Source organism: Bufo bufo, chromosome 5, assembly GCF_905171765.1.
Source record: "Bufo bufo chromosome 5, aBufBuf1.1, whole genome shotgun sequence".
NCBI classification, from domain to species: domain Eukaryota; kingdom Metazoa; phylum Chordata; class Amphibia; order Anura; family Bufonidae; genus Bufo; species Bufo bufo.
This window is the reverse complement of record NC_053393.1, coordinates 71,445,352-71,467,936: the sequence shown is the minus strand read 5'-3', so window position 1 is coordinate 71,467,936 and position 22,585 is coordinate 71,445,352. Positions and strand designations below refer to the sequence as shown.

General features: G+C 45.2%; 1 protein-coding gene across 1 annotated transcript in view; it reads right to left on the bottom strand.

Moving 5' to 3' along the window:
- The window catches only part of ATP6V1C1 (ATPase H+ transporting V1 subunit C1), a 66,045-nt gene that overhangs the window by 896 nt on the left and 42,564 nt on the right, over positions 1–22,585 (bottom strand). The window contains exons 11-12 of the mRNA XM_040432254.1: positions 8,347–8,444; positions 995–1,121 (exon numbers count right to left, since the gene is read on the bottom strand). Of these exons, the coding sequence (XP_040288188.1) occupies positions 995–1,121; positions 8,347–8,444 (225 nt within the window). The remainder of the gene's footprint in view (positions 1–994; positions 1,122–8,346; positions 8,445–22,585) is intronic.

Below are 22,585 nucleotides of genomic sequence, written 5' to 3'. Positions count from 1 at the left end.
GTAACAGACTCAGAAGACAGCGGAGAGGAAGTGGGGGCATGTCAGAGCTAGCTGAGGTCTTCAGCCTGATAAATGAACTGCTTCTACACTGCTTCTGCCTTATCTGTGCTGTGAGCTCGAGCTAAAACATACATAGCGGGAAATAAGGTTAAGGACGTGACAGCAGTACAGTGCAGGCAGATTCCACAGAAAGGAAACGCCCCCCTGCTTGTGAGAGAAATACATCTAGCTGTGCAGCTGAAAAGGGGAGCATTTAGGCTGAAGAAGACATTAAGGAAGCCCCAAAGGACTGTTCCTTCATTGTTATGATTGTACAAAGAAGCACAGCCATTTTGCAAACTTTTTTAAAACAGGTACACAAGAGCCTCCATCTTATTCTTTAATAATGGCCTATACTGCACTATATGGGCAAAGAAAAAAATCCCAGAGTGCATCTTTAACCCAGAACACCCCTTTAAATATATCTATAGTATAGATGGCTCCATATGCACAGTACGATCCCACAGCATGAGTTTAAACTATTCGGTATAACTGTTCCTTATTATAATCTGCTGCACAACTACAACTCCCAGCTAGGAGTAGTAGCTTCACAACAGCTAGAAAGACCGGGTTTGATGGGCACTGATATTATAAAGGTGAAAATGGTTACAACTAGAAAACCCCTTTAATCCCAGACACATATGGCTGCTTAGTGGAGGTGGTTGTGTTCTCATGACCATCAGATTCTGCGGTATGGACATCCTCTGCTACGTAAAATGACTAATCCACTGTACCAGAGTACAATGCATGAGACTAAATCCTGGATATGTTGAGGCTACGCTTCTGAGTGAAGTGAGGACGCTGGGCTGCTTAAAGGAGAGAAAGATACCATCATATCCAAGGTAACAGGAGACCGTGACCTCACTTGTGAGACTGATGTTCCTCTAGCCAAATCTGACACTCCAAGCAAGGACAGCATGAATACGTAGATGCGTCAGGGGCACGGATTACTTACATCAATAATGGATGCCGCGCTGCTGTCCAGGTGTTTGTACAGATCATACAGGACTTCCCGGAGTTTCTTCATGGTCTTCTTGTTGGGCTGAAGCAGCATGGCTTGAAAGTTCACTGGTAACCCGTACCTGAAAGGTGGTCACGACAGATATAACAGAAGTTGCATCGGACAAATTACCAGCGTCTTAGGCCACATTAGGACAAGGTGGATTTGTATCGGCTCTTCTGTGCAGATTGCAGACTGATCATCCACAAGAAGGAACAGTACACGATAAGTTCACACGCCAGGTTTTGACAATGTCAAAAAATCTGGTGCCTATTTGGCAGCGGAAACCGCCGAGTTTTCTGCCTCGGTTGTTTAATGTTAGCATCGCTGACCGAATGGCGGTTTAACCCCAACGAAGGGTTAAACCACAAGCCGAGCCAACACCCCAGGGCTGAGGTTTCCCAAGGTGTCTTGGATTCTTCAGTGCAGTCTGGAAAGCCACATGCAAGTAATCCGCAGTCAAAAGAACGGCGGCGCGGATTCCCACTGAAAACAATGGGAGGTGGCAACATGCAATGGAATCCGTGTGGCAAAAATCCTCCGTGCGAGGTTTTAAAGGGGTTGCGCAAGAATGGGACGAGGGGTTGGGGTTTGGCAAACCCCCTCTCATGGCTGGACCTGTAAAGGAAAGATGACTTACCCGCTTCCCGAGGCGGGCTCCTCGCTTCTTCTCCTCAAGGCATGAAATGCTCCACTGGGCTCCCTCAATGTCAACATCTGGTTTGATATTGCCGCAGCCAATCATTGACCGGATCCCCTTGTATCAAGTGACCATTTGCCATGAAGTAAGGGGAACTGGTCATCGATGCGGAACGCGATTGGCTGCAGTGATGTTAAACCGGATGTTGACATCGAGGGAGCCCAGTGGAGCATCGCAGGCTTGCAGGAGAAGGACCAGCCAAGGACCCCATTCTTGTACAGCCCCTTTAAATCTGCAGCATCTCTGTGGATTTGTACAAGGCAAAAGGTAAGATCTGATGAAAACACATCTGCTGCATCTGAACATCATTTCTAGCATAAAATGAAAAGCTGATATTTGCCAGCCTGGGTTGTCGTGTGCGCTACTGACAACTACTGGCCAATATACAAACTGCAAAGCTTCATACGTTTTTGGTGCGGATTCAGTGTGTAAATTACCATTAAAATCAATGGGAAGCAAAAAACATCAAAATCTGCTCAAAAAACACTTAAAATGGAAAAACTGCACCAAAAAAAATAAATAAAAAATTATGGAATTCTCAGTATCCCAATACAAACCATGTGAACATACCCTTCCGAAAAAAATAAACTAAAGTGAACTAGGCCATTTCTTGATGGGGGCGGTCCCATGATTAAATATTACATTTGTCTGTCATATCACAAAATAAAAATTGCTAGAGAAATGCAGTATGTGCTTGGATGGCCTGCACAATGAGGAACCACTCCGGGTACAAACGGATCCAGATTGGGTGACTGACCATGTGTGACCGCCATCACTGGATAGATCAGCTGGACATTCTGATACAGGAGCAAAAGAACACCAGAGGGCGCCATAACATGTATGTAGCAGCAATATCTAGACACGGGAGCATTTTTAAACATTACATTTTTTACATTTTATTCCAATTGAAATTGTTATGTGGGATCTAACAGGGCAAATTAATATTAGATAGCGCCCTTAAAGGAAACGTGTCACTATTTTAATTAGCGTTTTTCAGCGGTAATTTAATGCCAAATGTTGCATTTATTTCTTTAATTAATAGTTGTTTGTTGCTGGGTGTGACAACTGCTTAAAGGGAACCTGTCATGTGGATATTTGATTATAATCTAACTAATTATATACAATCATTAACTACTAAAAAGTACCTTAGATGTATTCACTTACTGGTGTGACAGATGGTTACCTCATAATATACACACAAAGATGCCGCATGCTAATGAGCTGATTTGAGTCCAGCGTGATGTCATTGAGTCCAGCGAATATTTAATATAGAGCTATAGCCACTCCCCTGCCCACCTGCTGCTGGTTCCTATGGAAACAAACTGTCATTCAGCAGCAGGTGGGCGGGGAGAGTCAGGAGCTCATGAATATTCATGACTCATCATTATCAGCTGGAGCTTTTCAATACAAGATGTTGGCAGATTGACTGGGTCAATTAAAGAAAGTGACCCAGCATTGTGTTAAGAGAATCAGTCACTTATTTATGTTGCCCTTAGTTAGGACATTATAAAACTGGTGACAGGTTCCCTTTAAGTGCGGTCCCAGGATAGGATTGAGGGTCACATATAAAAGTGACCGGACTATGCTGTTAGTCTGTTCATTTACATGGTGCAGTCTGGAAGAGGTTAAGTAAGAGCCAATGGTCTGGGTACTCTGTGTCGGCACCTGGACCAGTGGCTGTAAATAACAGAACAAACATGCCCCCCAGAAGGAGGAAACCCTGCGATCATCAGGGGACCACAAATATATGGCGGTTAACCAAACTGATGTATATTGACAAAGTACGATCAGGAAGGGGTTAATGGCCTCTGCAGTAAGGCACTTTGACAGTCACTAAAGGGTTAACCCTTCTGCACCCTGCCACCAACCTTAGTCATAGACACCTGTGACATCACAAGCACGTGTGTCATAAGGGAAGAATCCTTGTAAAAAGCTGGCGAGCGGCCATATTTGGTGCCGTACTTGATGGCCTGAGGACCTTGAGCTTGACTACCCCCACCCACCGCACCTTGACGAAATTTGGAGGTTCTAGCAGGAAGCCCATCGCCCAATGGGAGAAAAGGGACATCCGCCTAGCCAACCAGATCAGCCCGGCTGCTGCACCCACCCTTACTATTTATGTGGCAGCCACATAGTGGCATTACCCTCTAAGCCTAAGGGAAGGGCAGCCCTCCAGCCATGGTTCCCTAGAGGTTTCCTCCACAGGGGGTTTTCCTCTCCTGAGTGCTGGAGGGTGACTCTCCGTGAGTCGGGGGTTTGCCATTGTTAATATTTTAAATAAACAATTTGGCCATTTATTCCCCATTTAATGTGTTCTGTGTCTTTATTTTGCGTTCTTCGGTTTCAGGGGTGTAAGCATGATTTTCTGAGGGAGGAGGTTAAAGGGGTATTCCCATCTGGGACATATAAGGTATATATTGATAGGATGTGCCATAAATGTCCGATAGGTGCAAGTCCCACCTTTGGGACCTGCACATATGTCCAGGAGACCGAAGTAAAAGGAGAGCACATTGCACATGCGTGGCGTCCTCTCCATTCATTGCTATGGGAGTTCCAAAAATAGAGAGCGCGGATGTCCCATAGCAGCGAATGGAGAACAAGCAGCACAAACCGCGGCCACCTCTCCATTCATCACTATGGGACTCCTGAAAATAGCCAAACCAGCGCTCAGCTATATTCTGAAGTTCCATAGCAGTGAATAAAAGGGGGCCGCACATGCGTGACTTGCTGTCTGTACACCACGGGGGCATCATCCTGTGGATATGTAATGCATGTCTCTAATGGAAATACCCCTTAAAATTAAATTCATCATGAAATAACCAAGATGGCAAGCAGAGCACCTTTGCACTGAATGAGAGCAGTCGCTGGTGACGCGGAGGGTCAACGACTCTTCAGGTGAATTGATCAATCTTCTACAGCAGTGTCATGGTGTTGAAAAGTTGCAAATTTAGCCGCATTTCCCATTTTGTACCTACATTGGAACAATGCCTCGCCTAAATATATAAATGCGTATATATATGTAGAATATGATGGAGTGGCTCACCGCTGATTGTGGGTGGTACGGTGCTAACAAGCTCTGATTGAGGACACCCTGCCTCAATTGATAAAACGAGTGAAGAAAGTAAAATACGAGCGAGCACTCACTCTATGGCATGAAATAATTTATTATATATCTAATATAAATTCATACAATAAATAAAATCAACTGACATATACACTCAAAATATTAAAATTCCTAGGAAATTGGTCTGGTGTGACCAAGTGAATTACAACCACAATAGTATCTAAGTAATATCACTTGTAGCAATGAACAGCAGCAACTATTAAACAGTAATCATGTGGCAATAAATTAGCAGCTATTACACAAAGGATTATGGCAATATGGAAGAGCTATAATAGCGACAATTAGCGCAGGTACGCAATCAATATCCAAGAATGGCATGTGATGAGGACCACAAAAATTAGTGGAGGTGAAAAAGTGTTCAGTGATTTATATCCAAACAAATGGTGATGAGAGCAAAAATAATAATGAAAATGAAGATAAATTCCTTTTGTGTCCGTGAAAAAATAAACGAAGTGAAAATAAAGTCACAATATCAAGGTGAATTATGTTGCGGTCCAATACACATCAGTATGTGCTTAAACCTTCTTTAGTTTGCAGTAGTTGTCACAGACACTGTCCCAGTTAATGTCTTTTCATACGGACCATATAATAAGAAACTCTGTGGACTTGTAATTTTTGAACAAGGCTATAATCAGCCGTCTGAAGCAAGCGGTTCACTCAGATATGAGTGCGGCTAATGTTATTAGGAGAGGAGAAAACCCTTACCTCCTTCCACATATGATTCCGAAATCCTATTCCTAGCTGTGTGCAGCCGATGAAGAGAGGACGCCAATACTTCCTCGCTATTCGTGCTGATCGACAGTCCAGTCTCGTGATAGCAAGCGCGGGACTTCCGTCCGGTAAGCTGAATCACTGCGCTTAGTTCGTCGATTTATTTGCTGGAACAGCTTGGATTCGGTTCATAGAAACAAAGTCTAGCATGGCCATGCACAGATTAGTTGTTGCGGAGGTTTCACCAGAATGTCCGATATCCCAGACGCGTTTCGGGATGATTCCACATCCCTTCCTCAGTGGTTATGACCACTGAGGAAGGGATGTGGAATCATCCCGAAACGCGTCTGGGATATCGGACACTCTGGTGAAACCTCCGCAACAACTAATCTGTGCATGGCCATGCTAGACTTTGTTTCTATGAACCGAATCCAAGCTGTTCCAGCAAATAAATCGACGAACTAAGCGCAGTGATTCAGCTTACCGGACGGAAGTCCCGCGCTTGCTATCACGAGACTGGACTGTCGATCAGCACGAATAGCGAGGAAGTATTGGCGTCCTCTCTTCATCGGCTGCACACAGCTAGGAATAGGATTTCGGAATCATATGTGGAAGGAGGTAAGGGTTTTCTCCTCTCCTAATAACATTAGCCGCACTCATATCTGAGTGAACCGCTTGCTTCAGACGGCTGATTATAGCCTTGTTCAAAAATTACAAGTCCACAGAGTTTCTTATTATATGGTCCGTATGAAAAGACATTAACTGGGACAGTGTCTGTGACAACTACTGCAAACTAAAGAAGGTTTAAGCACATACTGATGTGTATTGGACCGCAACATAATTCACCTTGATATTGTGACTTTATTTTCACTTCGTTTATTTTTTCACGGACACAAAAGGAATTTATCTTCATTTTCATTATTATTTTTGCTCTCATCACCATTTGTTTGGATATAAATCACTGAACACTTTTTCACCTCCACTAATTTTTGTGGTCCTCATCACATGCCATTCTTGGATATTGATTGCGTACCTGCGCTAATTGTCGCTATTATAGCTCTTCCATATTGCCATAATCCTTTGTGTAATAGCTGCTAATTTATTGCCACATGATTACTGTTTAATAGTTGCTGCTGTTCATTGCTACAAGTGATATTACTTAGATACTATTGTGGTTGTAATTCATTTGGTCACACCAGACCAATTTCCTAGGAATTTTAATATTTTGAGTGTATATGTCAGTTGATTTTATTTATTGTATGAATTTATATTAGATATATAATAAATTATTTCATGCCATAGAGTGAGTGCTCGCTCGTATTTTACTTTCTTCACTCGTATATATATGTGTGTGTAATATTAGGGGATTACATACAATAAATAATAACATAGGTGCACCTCCCCCCTTGAGGAATGGGTTCTCATTCATCAAAGCTGTCTACCAGTAAGACTGTCTTCATTACCCATAGCAACCAATCAGAAAGCAGCTTTAATTTTTCCAGAGCAGGTATGAAATGAAAGCTGAGCTCTGATTGGTTGCTAGGGGTAACAAAGACAGTCCTTGATAAATGAGGCTTAAAGGGAACCTGTCACCAGTTTTATGGTGTCCTAACTAAGGGCAACATAAATAAGTGACTGATTCTCTTAGCACAATGCCGGGTCACTTTCTTTAATTGACCCAGTCAATCTGCCAACATCTTGTATTGAAAAGCTCCAGCTGATAATGATGAGTCATGAATATTCATGAGCTCCTGACTCTCCCCGCCCACCTGCTGCTGAGTGACAGTTTGTTTCCATAGGAATCAGCAGCAGGTGGGCAGGGGAGTGGCTATAGCTCGGAATTAAATAAACGCTGGACTCAATGACATCACGCTGGACTCCAATCAGCTCATTAGCATGCGGCATGCGGCATCTTTGTGTGTATATTATGAGGTAACCATCTGTCACACCAGTAAGTGAATACATCTAAGGCACTTTTTAGTAGTTAATGATTGTATATAATTAGTTAGATTATAATCAAATATCCACATGACAGGGTCCCTTTAAAGCGGTTGTCTCACTTCAGCAAATGGCATTTATCATATAGAGAAAGTTAATACAAAGCACTTACTAATGTATTGTGATTGTCCATATTTTCTCCTTTGCTGGCTGGATTCAGTTTTCCATCACATTATACACGGCTCGTTTTCATGGTTATGACCACCCTGCAATCCAGCAGCGATGGCCGTGGTTGCACACTATACAAACTATAGGAAAAGGCGCCGGCCTCTCTGGTGGCAGGGACGGTCCACAGGCACGGATGTGCTGAAACTAACGTCCTTGCCCCCCTAGTATCTGCAATGAAGCGGTGGTCGTAATCCTTGGAAACGAGCAGTGTACAGTGTGCGACTGAAAAACGGATGATGAAGCCAGCAAAGGAAGGACGCGTGCCTATGTGTGCTCCCACAGTCCCAGCCACCAGATAGGCCGGCGCCTTTTCCTATAGTGTGCAAGTACGACCACCGCTGCTGGATTACAGGGTGGAGCGTAACCATGGATACGAGCAGTGTATAATGTGATGTAAAAATGAAGGAGGCAATATGGAGAATCACAATACATTAGTAAGTGCCTTGTATTATCTGTGTCTACATGATAAATGCCATTGGCTGAAGTGAGACAACCCCTTTAAGAACTACACACTACCACCTGAGGGCGTCACTGCTTTGATGAGGTCTGGGTTTCGCCTGCAGACCTCAGTAACCATATCATCCATGTCTGGTAATTGCTTCCTACCTTAGTACAGACTCTACAAAAACCCGCAGAGCTTTCACGTGGATCCAGGCGATAAAAGCTTCGCTGAAATTAACTTTGAGCCATCGTACTAGAGGACCCTGCAGGAGAATGAGATAATGACAGCTTATTAAAAGAGACAAATTAACCATAATTCACTATTTTTACCCAGTACTGGCTGTAGACAGGAAACGGTGGCAGAAAAGGTTCTTGGAAGTTCTCAAAAAGATTCTTTCCTGGAAGGTTCACGCTCTGCTAATGCAGTCATGAGGTGAGCCACTTCTCCCAGTTCAAGGAAAATTCTACTTCCTTTGGACAATCGACCGTGGGCAGAAAACCGAGGTCTTTTTTGTTCCATGTCACACAATATTTTGTCTCCTCCAAAATCAGTTTCAAAGTAAGGGGTAGGTTCCCCCCGAAACACAGCCATACCTTTCTTGTGAAAATCCAGTCCCCTAATTCTTTTTATGCAAATAAGGCTACTTTCTTTCTTTTTTTTTTTTATCAAACATTTTTTTATTGAAATAAAGTTTTTCATATACAAAAAAGTTTCAGACTAAATTTTACAGCAATATCCATATAAGGCCTCTTGCACACGGCCGTTGTTTTGGTCCGCATCCGAGCCGCAGTTTTGGCGGCTCGGATGCGGACCCATTTACTTCGGATGCGTTCTGTGGTCCGCAAAAAAAATATATAACCTGTCCTATTCTTGTCCACACTTTGCGGAAAAGAATAGGCAGTTATAATAAAGGCTGTTCGTGCTGTTCTGCAAATTGCGTAACGCGCACGGACGCCATCCGTGTTTTTTGAGGATCCGCGATTTGCGGACCACAAAACACACAACGGTCGTGTGCATGTAGCCTAAGGAGTAGTTTACATAAGTCTTACAGTGCAAATACAAAAGCAAACCCCCCCCCCCAAACAATAATAATTCTGCAGAGAGACAACTAAGACTACTTTCACACTAGTGGTAATGTTTTCCAGTATTGAGATCCATCATAGGGTCTCAATACCGGAAAAAAACGCTTCCATTTTGTCCCCATTCATTGTCAATGGGGACCAAACGTAACTGAACAGAACGAAATGCTCCAAAATTCATTCCGTTCCGTTGTCACACCGGAGAGAGCAAACCGCAGCATGCTGCAGTTTGCTTTCCGTCCTGGGATGTGGAGCAAGACGGATCCGTCACGACCCACAATGCAAGTCAATGGGGATGAATACGTTTTCTCTGACACAATAGAAAACGGATCCGTCCCCCATTGACTTTCAATGGAGTTCATGACGGATCCGTCTTGGCTATGTTAAAGATAATAACGGATGCAGATGGTTGTATTATCAGTAACGGAAGTGTTTTTTCTGAACCCTGCCGAAAGTCATACCTTGTCCAAAAAGGTACGCAGAACGGGAATGCGGAGAGCACAATATGTGTTCTCCGCATCCGCATTTCCGGAGCGCGGCCCCGAACTTCCGGGACGCGGCTCCGCAAAAAAAAGAGAACATGTCCTATTCTTGTCCGCAATTGCGGACAAAAATAGGCAGTTCTATGGGGGATGCCGGCCGGGGGTATTGCAGATCCGCAATACACCACGGACGTGTGAATGGGCCCTGAGCTTTATGCTAGGGTGTAGAAGAAATATGCAATCAGGTGTGTCAATTGCATCAGGCCATGAAGGAGAACCAAGGAATCAGGTCACTTGGCCCAACATGGACATCTGTCCCCTCACACAATCCCTCGTCAGCGCCGCAGATGCCAATCCAGGGACCGTAAACCATCCCTGCCATATTGCCATAAATTTGTCTGGGCACCTCCTTCTCAGGTATATCACTTTTTCAAATCTTGGTACACTGTTCAGACGATGCACGAACTCCAGCCCGGTAGGCGGGTTTCTCTATGTCCAATGTTTGGCCTGGAAAAGCACTCTTTGAATAGACATGGATGGTTTATCATCTATACCCGGTGAATTTAAGAGACCTAATATACAGAACAGACCCCGGGGTCCCTTGGCATTTCTATCTGGGTTATTTTAGAAATGACCCCTTCCCCCAGTAGGCCACCAGTCCAGGGCACTCCCAGAACATATGTAGCACGGACACACCGGGGACAGTTTGAGTCAGTCCGCAGACCTATGTTGTATACACTCTATGTAATAAGTATATCTAGGATAAACTTTGAGCCTCACTAAGCGTGGGGCTAGGGGTTAAAGGGGTTATCCGAGTTATGGGAAAAAAAATAAAACCTAACAAAATTAATCAGGATATACATATACATTAGTCAAGCTTGATTTTTTGAAAAAAAAACGATCTTTACACCTTTTCTAGGTTCTGTTATTGCTGTGTTTACATGCAGCAGTAACAACAATGACTCATCTCTCCCTCATGAATATTTGTGAGAGGGGTTGATCATCATGATGGCACTGTTTAGGGGAGGGGGGATCTGTGGATGGCACTGTTTAGGGGGGAGATCTGTGTGGATGGCACTGTTTAGGGGAGGGGATCTGTGGTCTGTGGATGGCACTGTAGGGGGATCTGTGGATGGCACTGCCTGCCATCCACAGACCACAGATCCCCCTACAGTGCCATCCACAGATCCCCCTCCCCGACGCTCACAGCAGCAGTATATTAATAAACTAATCAGTCACTTCATTTCTCATTGCTGAGCTCTTTACTTATTATTTTGATATCTCTGAGTCTCTGACTCTTACTTTGGCTGAGCTCCGGTAACAACAGCAGGCAGTGCAGGCGGCGTTCACTCACTGACGTCACGCGCCTGCTCCGCCTAGTGGGAGGAGCAGGCGCGTGACGTCAGTGACAGTGAGTGAGCGCCGCCCCCCGAACTGCCTGCTCTGCTATTACCGGAGTACAGAGCTAAGACAAAGTAAGAGATATCCTGTAATAATCCAAGTAAAGAGCTCACTACAGCGCCCTGTATATTCTAACCCCCAGGTAAGCGTCCCTGTCACCATGGGAACGCTTGGGGGTTAGAATATACCATCGGAGTTGAGTTTTTTACGATCTCACTGAGCTCGAAAAACTCAGATCCGATGGTATATTCTAACCAGGCAAGCGTCCCCGTCACCATGGGAACGCCTGGGGGTTAGAATATTTTATACCATTGGATCAGCTATTAGCCGCAGGGAGGAACTTGGAGGTAGCCGCGGCACAAGTGAGGATCGCGCATGCGCGATCAACTCACAGCCGCACGGACTGTAATCCAGAGAGGTGGGGGCGTGGCCAAGGCTGATGACGTTCCGTTTACATGGCTTAGTCACTCCGACAAGCAGAGAGCTCCATGTAAACGGAACGTCACAGCTGATGACGTGGGCGGTCACATGACTGTTTAGTGTAGCAGAGAAACGGCACAAGATAGGTACTGCAAGTGATTTAGGAAAACTAATGTATAGGAGAAATAAAGCCATAGAGAGAAATTAAGTTAACTCGGATAACCCCTTTAAGGATAAGACAGTGTCCCATTGTTCCTGGGAGATGCCACCAACGTCCCGGTCCCACTTATATTTCACTGGCAATGGGCTCGATGAATTACATTAAGTAAATAGATGTCTATAGATCAAGGAGATAAGACGCTTGGCGCTACCATCACACAGCAACTGTTAGGAGGGGATGCGGTCACCTGCAAACCATCCTCAAACTGCGCATGTCTCAATTGAAGGTATTGGTAAAATACAGTTCCAGGGCTCTTTAAACACGACTGTGGTTTTGGTCCGCATCCGAGCCGCATTTTTTGCAGCTCGTGTGCGGACCCATTCACTTCAATGGGGCACACTCCGTGTGCCGTCCGCATCCATTGCTCCGTTCCGTGGCCCCGTTTTGCGGACAAGAATAGGCATTTCTATAATGGGCCTCCTGTTCCGTTCCGTAAAATTGCAGAAGGCACACGTGCGGCATCCGTGTTTTGTGGATCCGCGTGACTGCAAAAACACGACACGGTCGTGTGAAAGAGCCATTAGGAAGACCAAACTCCACCTGGAGCTGTGTAAACGACTTCAGACCCTCTCCTGTATGCATCTGACGGAGAAAAAGAATGCCGATTTCTTCCCAAGGGGAAAAGTCTTCTAGTCTAAACCGGTCTAATAATTGTGGATTGCGCCATGATCATTTCTTTAAACCTAGACCAAACTTTCGTTATTAGAGAAATGGTGTCGTAGCTCCCATAGTAAAAGCGCGGTCTCCCCAGCTCTGCCATAGTGATGGGCACTTTTTGCTTCATAATAAAAGAGGCGATCCTGGCCGAGGGTCCCAGCTTTGTATGCTGTCCCCACCCCTTTAAGATGTTGTAATTGTGCCGCAATGAAATATAGCCAAGGGCTGGGAAGAGAAGGGCCTCTCTCCTCCGTGCCCCTTTGAAGGGTTTCCAGATGGATTCTGGGTTGTTGTTTTTTCCACACCAAGGAGCGGGAAATACCCTGAATCTTGTAGAATATCCGCTGAGGAATCCATACGGGGGAACTGTGTAATACATAAAGCAGTTGAGGCATGAGTATCATTTTAATTAGGTTACAACGGCCGACCACAGAGAGGCAGTGACTTTTCCTATAAATTTTATGATTAGGGGATCAATGTTGGTTTTAACGTAATCAGTCAATATACCGTAGGTGTGATCACAACGCCCAGATATTTAAAGCTGTGGGTTATCTGCAGTTGGAGTTGGGTCAAATCCATCTGAGACGAAGGGGATCAAGCCGAAGGATTACAGATTTGTCCCAATTGATAGTCAGCCCCGACCGTTTCCCGAATTCAATAATATCATGCATAATGGGATGAATGGAGTGTTCCAAATTTCCCACATATAGGAGCGTTTCATCGGCGTACAGGGACACTCTCTCCTTCCCATGTAGGAGAAGAACGTAAAATACAGGACAGGGGTTCAATGGCAATTGCAAATAATAGGGGGGGATAAAGGACAGCCCTGTCTCGTTCCTCTGTGCAATGTAAATTGTGCAGAAAGCTCCCCATTCGCCCTAATCCTTGCCACTGGTTAACTATATAGTAGCTTAACACAAGACATAAATCCCTGGCCAAACCCCATGGTCTCCATAACCGTCCACAAGTATCCCCACTCCACGCTGTCAAATGCTTTGGCAGCATCCAAAGATATTATTGCCCGGCATCCCCCAGTGTCAGCAGGCCTTTGCAAATTAAAAAAAGAGTCTACGAAGGTTAATGGAGGTACTCTTGTCAGGCATAAAGCCGGATTGGTCTTCACGTATGAGGGAAGTAATAACCTTGTTAAGCCGATTGGCCAGTACCTTTGCTAGTATTTTCACGTCAGTGGACAACAGGGAAATGGGCCTGTAAGATTCTGGCAGAGTTGGATCCTTACCAGGTTTTGGTATCACCACCACCACCGCTTCCCGAATAGATTCCGGCAATGTCCCCAATCTTAAAGCATCATTAACGGTATCTAGTAAATGAGGGAGGGTGATCTATTGGCATCTTTTGAAAAATTCTGATGGAAGGCAATGCGAGCCCGGGGCCTTCTCATTGGGGAGTGATCTCAAAGCCTCCCCGAGTTCCTCCAATTCTAGGGGCTTGTCCAGGTATCAAGCCGCCTCCAGTGACAACTGAGGGGCAGAAATATCAGCAAGGTAGGATTTTATATCACTACCTCCCATCAATAATTTGGTATTATATAGGTCTTGATAGTGTGTATAGAAGTCATTAAGGATGATTGAGTCCTCCATAGAATGAACGCCCTCTCTAGTTATAACGGCCGCAATCCTCGTTGGGCCCTCCTGCGAACGAGTTATCCTGGCTAGCAAGCTTCCCGCACTTTCGCCCGCTTCAGAGTATTTCTGTTTTAGAAAAAAGCGCTTATTGTCAGCAACTTGGGTCAGGTGATTATTTAGCGTATCCTGTGCCTCCCTCCACGGAGATTGATTCCGCTCAGATGGGTTTCCACGTAAGCATCCTCAGAGTCAGTGAGTCCCCTAGACTTCCTTTTACACCTTTTAATTTTTTGTATATACAGCCCCCGTAAATAGGTTTTCATGGTATACCACACCGTCCCTATATCCGTTGACTCCACATTAATCCGAAAAAACTCTGTAGTCCCGTGAGAGGCTCTTCCTCGTCTAACAACTGAATCCTGAACAGATTAAGTTTCCAAAGGGCCGGACCGCCCCTTTCCCTATCCCTTACAAGTTGTAACTCCATGCCAATGGGCGAGTGGTTCGATAGGCTACGCGACAGGTATTCTATAGAGGAGACATAGGCCGAAGCCTCCAAGCGCCCTATGGGTGGGTCTATTCTGGAAAGAGAATTGTGAGACGGGGAAAAGCAGGAATAGTGGCGCACCTGGGGATACCGAATCCTCCACAAGTCATGAAGGTCCAGCTCTCGTAGTGACCTTGTCAATGAGGTCTCCGGAGTACCGGGTAGGGCAGAGCCCTGCTGAAATTTGTCTAGTGCTGGATTTAGACAACAGGACTTGTACATCAGGCGGCACTTAAATAATATAGCCAACGTATATAGACAGCTAGTCTAACAGCAAAAAAAAAAGAAGAGAAAAATGAAAGAACTATAAGACTAAAGAATTAAAGAGGCAGTAATGAGACACAGAAGAGGTAGAAGCCTCATCGCTACGCCCCGTCACGTAATGCAGTCCTCTCATCTAGAGGCCAAGTTTAGAGAATCAGTCCTCCCGGTCATCCGGTCTCAGCAGGTTCACGCAGGGAGCTTTCGTTCAGATCCAGCCAACGGGTAGCGTCGTCCGTCGAATCAAAGAAATTAACTATTCCTCCAGCGACTATTCGCAGCTTGGAAGGGTAAAGCATGGAGTATTCCACATTTTTCATTCTCAGGCGTCTTTTAACATCCAGGAATTTTGCCCGTCGTCTTAGAAATTCCACTGAGAAATTGGGAAAGATGGAGAGTTTATGGCCATGGATGAGCAGGTCTGTATTATCTCTTGCTTTGCGTAAGATAGTGTCCCTATCTTGAAAGTGGTGGAGCCCCCGGAGGTGGTGGACGGAACGGCACTCTGTGAGCTCGTTCTATTGCAAATAATGGAGATAGAGAGTCCTGTCCGAATTTAGCTTTAAACCATTCTTCAAAGAACCGAACAGCATTAACCCCTTCCGCCTTCTCAGGGACTCCCACTAAGCGGAGGTTGTTGCGACGGGACCTGTTCTCTAAGTCCTCCATTTTGTCAATGAGAAGAGCGATATTATGGATGACTTTGGCCAGGTCGCGTTTCACCGGAGGTACTTGATCCTCCAGCAGGCCCACTCTTTCCTCCACTCCAGCAACCCTCTCATTGATTTTTCGGATGTCTTGTCTGATAAAAGAAACACTCTCTTGTAGTGACCCCATAGAGGTGTTAAGGGTCATTAGGGCAGATCTGCATTGTTGTACCGCCAAAAATATGTCCCTAGTTCATGGGTCATCCCGTGAAGGGGAAGGTTCAGTGGAGGCATAAACTGCGTGGCCATCCCATCTGGGGTCCACCCTTCACCTGCACCCACAACTGCTATGTTGGATCCTCCTTCCTCTTGGGCGCCATCTTGTAGAGAGAGCTCTGTCAGTAGGGGAGCTCGCCTCCTGCTCCTCCGTCCTCCTCAGCTCAGCGTCCGAGTCCCCAGGGCTTCCCTCTGCAGGGGGAACTCGCGCCAACTGCTCCAGGATACAGGCAAGTGGAGCTCAGGCAGCCACGTCTGTTCACACGGCCGGCCAGGCCATGACCCCAAAGGGATCAGCAAAAACGCTTCCGTTACTGAACAGATCCGGTTGTATTATCTTTAACATAGCTAAGACGGATCCGTCATTAAAACCATTGAAAGTCAATGGGTGACAGATCTATTGTGTCTGAGAAACCGGATATGTTCCCATTGACTTGCATTAGGGGTCATGCCAGATCAGTTTTGCTCTGCATCCCATGACGGAAAGAAAACCGCAGCATGCAGCGGGAATGCAACCAAACGGAATGAATGGAATGCATTTTGGAGCGTTACGTTTTGTCCCCATTGACAATGAATGGGGACAAAACGGAAGCGTTTTTCTCCGGTATTGAGATCCTCTGCCGGATTTCAATACCGGAAAATTTTAACGCAAGTGTGAAAGTAGCCTAAGTTATTCCGTGCACTGTGGGCGGGACTGCAATGTGAGGTGCATCGCTGCGGTGCCATAACCCCCAGCACCTCCCACTCTGGCAGCAGTGATAGAGGAGAAGCGAGGTGCACTGGAAATCCTATCTGCACAGTAATACAAAGACTTATTTCTCAGGATTAGAGGACTGGATTTTCACCAGGAAGTTGTGGTTATGTTTCATGACAGTATGCTTCCGAACTAATTTTGGGGACGACAGACTTCGTTTAAAGCGGTTGTGTCACAAAACATATTTTACATTTTTCGAACCAGAACCAGAACCTGGATCTGAATAACCTTCTGTAATTGCATGTAATTAAAACTTTAGTATAGCCAGTGAGCTATTCAATAAAATGTATACGTACAGCGCCACCTGCTGTTTGTTCTTTTCCTTATTTTTTGTCCAGCAAACTGAGGTGGTCGCACGTGCTCAGTTTAAATCTTCAACTGTCACCAGCCATATATTCTGTTAGAAGCTGTGGCAGTTACAGGGAGAGAACTGCATCAGAAAGGACACGTCCCCTGAGCTGTCATCCTGAAGGAAATCTAGCAGAGCAATTGGAGCAATGAATGGGGAGATCTCTGGACCCATGTGAGGTACAGGGCTGGTTCTAGCTTTGTTACAAAGAGGTTGTCATGTACTATATGATGTATGATTTTCATATTTTACATCAATCATGGGATAACCCTTTTAGGCCTCTTTCACACTTGCGTTGTCCGGATCCGGCGTGTACTCCACTTGCCGGAATTACACGCCGGATCCGGAAAAACGCAAGTGTACTGAAAGCATTTGAAGACGGAACCGTCTTCCAAATGCGTTCAGTGTTACTATGGCACCCAGGACGCTATTAAAGTCCTGGTTGCCATAGTAGGAGCGGGGAGCGGGGAAGCGGTATACTTACAGTCCGTGCGGCTCCCCGGGCGCTCCAGAATGACGTCAGAGCGCCCCATGCGCATGGATGACGTGATCCATGTGATCACATGATCCATGCGCTTGGGGCGCCCTGACGTCACTCTGGAGCGCCCGGGGAGCCGCACGGACGGTAAGTATGCTGCTCCCCCGCTCCCCGCTACACTTTACCATGGCTGCCAGGACTTTAGCGTCCCGGCAGCCATGGTAACCACTCTGAAAAAGCTAAATGTCGGCTCCGGCAATGCGCCGAAACGACGTTTAGCTTAAGGCCGGATCCGGATCAATGCCTTTCAATGGGCATTAATTCCGGATCCGGCCTTGCGGCAAGTGTTCCGGATTTTTGGCCGGAGCAAAAAGCGCAGCATGCTGCGGTATTTTCTCCGGCCAAAAAACGTTCCGTTCCGGAACTGAAGACATCCTGATGCATCCTGAACGGATTTCTCTCCATTCAGAATACATTAGGATAAAACTGATCAGGATTCTTCCGGCATAGAGCCCCGACGACGGAACTCTATGCCGGAAGACAAGAACTCAAGTGTGAAAGAGCCCTTAAGGACCCATGTATTGAATAGAAAGTGAGGCTAAGGGTACTTTCACACTTACGTTTTTCCGTCCTAGGGGCTCTATACCGGAAAAGAACTGATCAGTTTTATCCCCATGCATTCTGAATGGAGAGCAATCTGTTCAGGATGCATCAGGATGTCTTCAGTTCAGTCTTTTTGACTGATCAGGACAGAGATAATACCACAGCATGCTACGGTTTTATCTCCGGCCAAAAAAACGGAACACTTGCCTGAATGCCGGATCCAGCATTCTTTTTCATAGGAATGTATTAGTGTCGGATCCGGCATTTAAAATACCGGAGTGCCGGATCCGTCCTTCCAGTCTGCGCATGTGCAGACCGAAAAAAAGGTGAAAAAAATAAATGCCGGATCCGTTTTTCCAGATGACACCGGAAAGACGGATCCGGAATTTTTAATGCATTTGTAAGATGGATCAGGCATTTTTGAGACTGATCAGGATCCTGATCAGTCTTACAAATGCCATCAGTTGGCATACGTTTTGCCGGATCCGGCAGGCAGTTTCGGCGATAGAACTGCTTGCCGGATCTCTCTGCCGCAAGTGTGAAAGTAGCCTAACACGCTCTGGAAAGTAAAAGTTGCAATCTGGTTACTGTAGGGAACTGCTCCCATCTTTGTTTGTAGTAGTTACTATATACGAGGTCTATAAAGACTTCAGACTCTTGTATGGAATATCGTCCGTCTGTGATGTTCATATGTTAAGATACTGGATCCCATAAGCTATTCCATCTTGCTGCGTGTCTTACGGCTCTTCACGCATCTCCGGGGCCGACCGCAGCTCCACTGACTCAAACTGACTGCATCATAGTACAGTCATTTTTGACACAGCCAGTCATCTGATCGCGGGTCTATTGCGATGTAGTCGCACTCACAACATCATCATCAGGAGAGTACATAGGCTCAGATACCCTTTTAACATAGGATCAGATATTAACCCCTTCCTGATGCAGCAATTTTCATTTTTGTTTTTCACTCCCTGCCTTCTCGGAGCCATAACTTTTTTATTTTTCCATTCACATAGCCGTATGAGGGATTGTTTTCTGCGGGACAAGTTGTACTTTCTAATGCCACCATTTAATATTACATACAACTTAGTGGGAAGCAGGAAAAAAAAATTCCAAATAAAAATAAAATAAAAAATGTTGCGCAACAGTTTTATGGGTTTTGTTTTTACGCCGTTCACTATGCGGCAAGATTGACTTGTGCTTTTCATTCTACGGGACAGTACGTTTATGGCAATATCACCTATGTATAGTTTTTCTTGCCTTTTAATACTGGAAAAAAAATTCTTGTTTTCTCCATATTCTGACTTCCATAACTTTTTTTTATAGTTAGGGCTACAGAGATAAGTTTTTTCAGGACAATCTGTAGTTTGACTCTTTTTAATCACTTTTGTTACACCATTCACTGTATGGGATATTTTTTTTATATATTTTAATAGCAGAGGCATTTTCACAAGTGGCAATGCCCATGGTGTTATTTTTTAAATGGTTTATTTTCATTTTGGGGAAATCGGGGTGATTTGAATTTTTATATATATTTTTTACTTTTTCTTTTAACTTTCTGTTAGGACCCCAACTTGCAATCATCAGATTGCAATTTGTATAAAATAATGGGATTTGCTACATTTATGGGATTTGCTTATTCTATATAGAAATCACTATTACAGTTCAGTGCTGCCACCTGTTGGCCTCAACTGTAATATACAAGTAATGAGCCCGGAAGCCAAGTACAAGGATAAAGGCCTGAGGGAAGGAGTCATCAGCGAAGCCGAATATCAGTTTACCTTGCCAAGTTGATTCCTATTCAGAATGGTCCCGGGTTATAAGTGGTGTACCCCAAGGTTCAGTGCTGGATCTTCTATTATTTAATTTATTTATTAATGATATAGAGGACGGGATTAATAGCACCATTTCTATTTTTGCAGATGACACTAAGCTATGTAGTACAGTGCAGTCTATTGAAGATGTCTATATACTACAAGCTGAGTTGAACACTCCGAGTGATTGGGCATCAACTTGGCAAATGTGGTTCAATGTGGATAAATGTAAAGTTATGCATCTTGGTAGTAATAATCTCTGTGCTTCATATGTCCTAGGTGATGTAGCACTGGGAGAGTCACTTATAGAGAAGGATTTGGGTGTCCTTGTGGATGGTAGATTAAATTACAGCACACAATGTCAATCAGCTGCTTCTAAGGCCACCAGGATATTGTCATGTATTAAACAAGGCATGGACTCGTGGGGCAGGGATGTAATACTACCACTTTACAAAGCGCTGGTGCGGCCTCATCTGGAATATGCAGTTCAGTTCTGGGCACCAGTCCATAGAAAGGACGCACTGCAGCTGGAAAAAGTACAGAGGAGAGCGACTAAACTGATAAGGGGCATGGAGTGTCTTAGTTATGAAAAAAGATTAAAAGAATTGAATTTATTTAGTCTTGAGAATAGACGTCTAAGGGGGGACATGATTAACCCATACAAATATATAAATGGGCCATACAAAAAATATGGTGGAAAACTGTTCCATGTAAAATGCCCTCTTAAGATAACGGGGCGCTGCCTCAGACAGGAGAAGATAAAGTTCAGTCTCCAGAAGCGTCAAAGCTTCTTTACTGTATGAACTGTGACTCTCTGGAATAGACTTCCTCAGGACGTGGTCACAGCAGGAACAGTGGACAGTTTCAAAAAGGGTTTAGAGGAATTCTTAAAAGTAAACAACATTAATGCTTATGAAAACGTGTAGAAATCTGAGTCTCACTTCCTTCTGGGATTCGCATCTCCATCTATCCCTTGGCTGAACTTGATGGACTTTTTTCAACCGTATTAACTATGTAACTATGTAAGTTCACCCCAGATCACTACCAGAAGCCCTCGCTTCTTGATTTTAGCCCTTTCATTTTTTCCATCACATTATACACTACTCTTATCCAGGGGTTATGACCACCTTGCAATCCAGCAGCTATGGTCGTGCTCACACACTATAGGAAAACGGCCAAAGCACAGGGGGTGTTACACAGCAGTGCTCAAAGGATTCAGCCTCGCCTCCTGGTGCACCAACGTGCTCATTTGCATATGATTAAAAACACAGATCTCTCTGCAGCTCTTTGGCATACAGACAAAATAAAGGCATCTTTTTAATCAGGATGATGAGCCCTACCAGGCAATATGCTTGGTTTAATAGGGTTGATCATGTTGACAGAGGCTCTTTAATATCTTCTTTTAGGCCTCATGCACACGACCGTTGTGTGCATCCGTGGCCGTTGTGCCGTTTTCCGTTTTTTTTTTCGCGGACCCATTGACTTTCAATGGGTCCGTGGAAAAATCGGAAAATGCACCGTTTTGCAGCCACATCCGTGATCCGTGTTTCCTGTCTGTCCAAAAAATATGACCTGTCCTATTTTTTTGACGGACAACGGTTCACGGACCCATTCAAGTCAATGGGTCCGTGAAAGAACACGGATGCACACAAGATTGGCATCCACGTCCGTAGGTTACTTTCATACAGACGGATCCGAAGATCTGTCTGCATAAAAGCTTTTTCAGAGATGAGTTTTCACTTCGTGAAAACTCATATTCGACAGTATATTCTAACACAGAGGCGTTCCCATAGTGATGGGGACGCTTCTAGTTAGAATATACTACGAACTGTGTACATGACTGCCCCCTGCTGCCTGGCAGCACCCCCCTCCCTCCCCAGTTTGAATATCATTGGTGGCCAGTGTGCGGCCTCCCCCGGCCCCCCTCCCTCTATTGTAATATCATTGGTAGCCAGCGTGCGCCCCCCCCTCTATTGTAATATCATTAGTGGCCAGTGTGCGGCCCCCCCTCTATTGTATTAATATCATTGGTGGCCAGTGTGCCGGGAGGGGAGGCCGCACACTGGCCACCAATGATATTATAATAGAGGGAGGGGAGGGGGGGCGATGGAGGCCGCACACTGGCCACCAATGATATTACAATAAAGGGAGGGAGGGTGGGCCGACGGAGGCCGCACGCTGGCCACCAATGATATTACAATAAAGGGAGGGAGGGGGGGCCGCACACTGGCCTACCAATGATATTCAAACTGGGGAGGGAGAGGGGGCGCTATGATACGCACAATTAACCCCTTCAGGTGCGGCACCTGAAGGGTTAATTGTGCTGATCACAGCCCCCTGTAAGAGATCGGGTGCTGCCAGGCAGCAGGGGGCAGTCATGTACACAGTTCGTAGTATATTCTAACTAGAAGCGTCCCCATCACTATAGGAATGCCTCTGTGTTAGAATATACTGTCGGATCTGAGTTTCACGATGTAACTCAAATCCGATGGTATATTCTAACATAGAGGCGTTCCCATGGTGATGGGGACGCTTCAAGTTAAAATCTACCATCGGATTGGAGAAAACTCCGATCCTATGGTATATTAACTCCTGACTTTACATTGAAAGTCAATGGGGGACGGATCCGTTTGAAATTTAACCATATTGTGTCAACGTCAAACGGATCCGTCCCCATTGACTTGCATTGTAATTCAGGACGGATCCGTTTGGCTCCGCACGGCCAGGCGGACACCAAAACGACTTTTTTTTCATGTCCGTGGATCCTCCAAAAATCAAGGAAGACCCACGGACGAAAAAACGGTCACGGACCAACGGAACCCCGTTTTG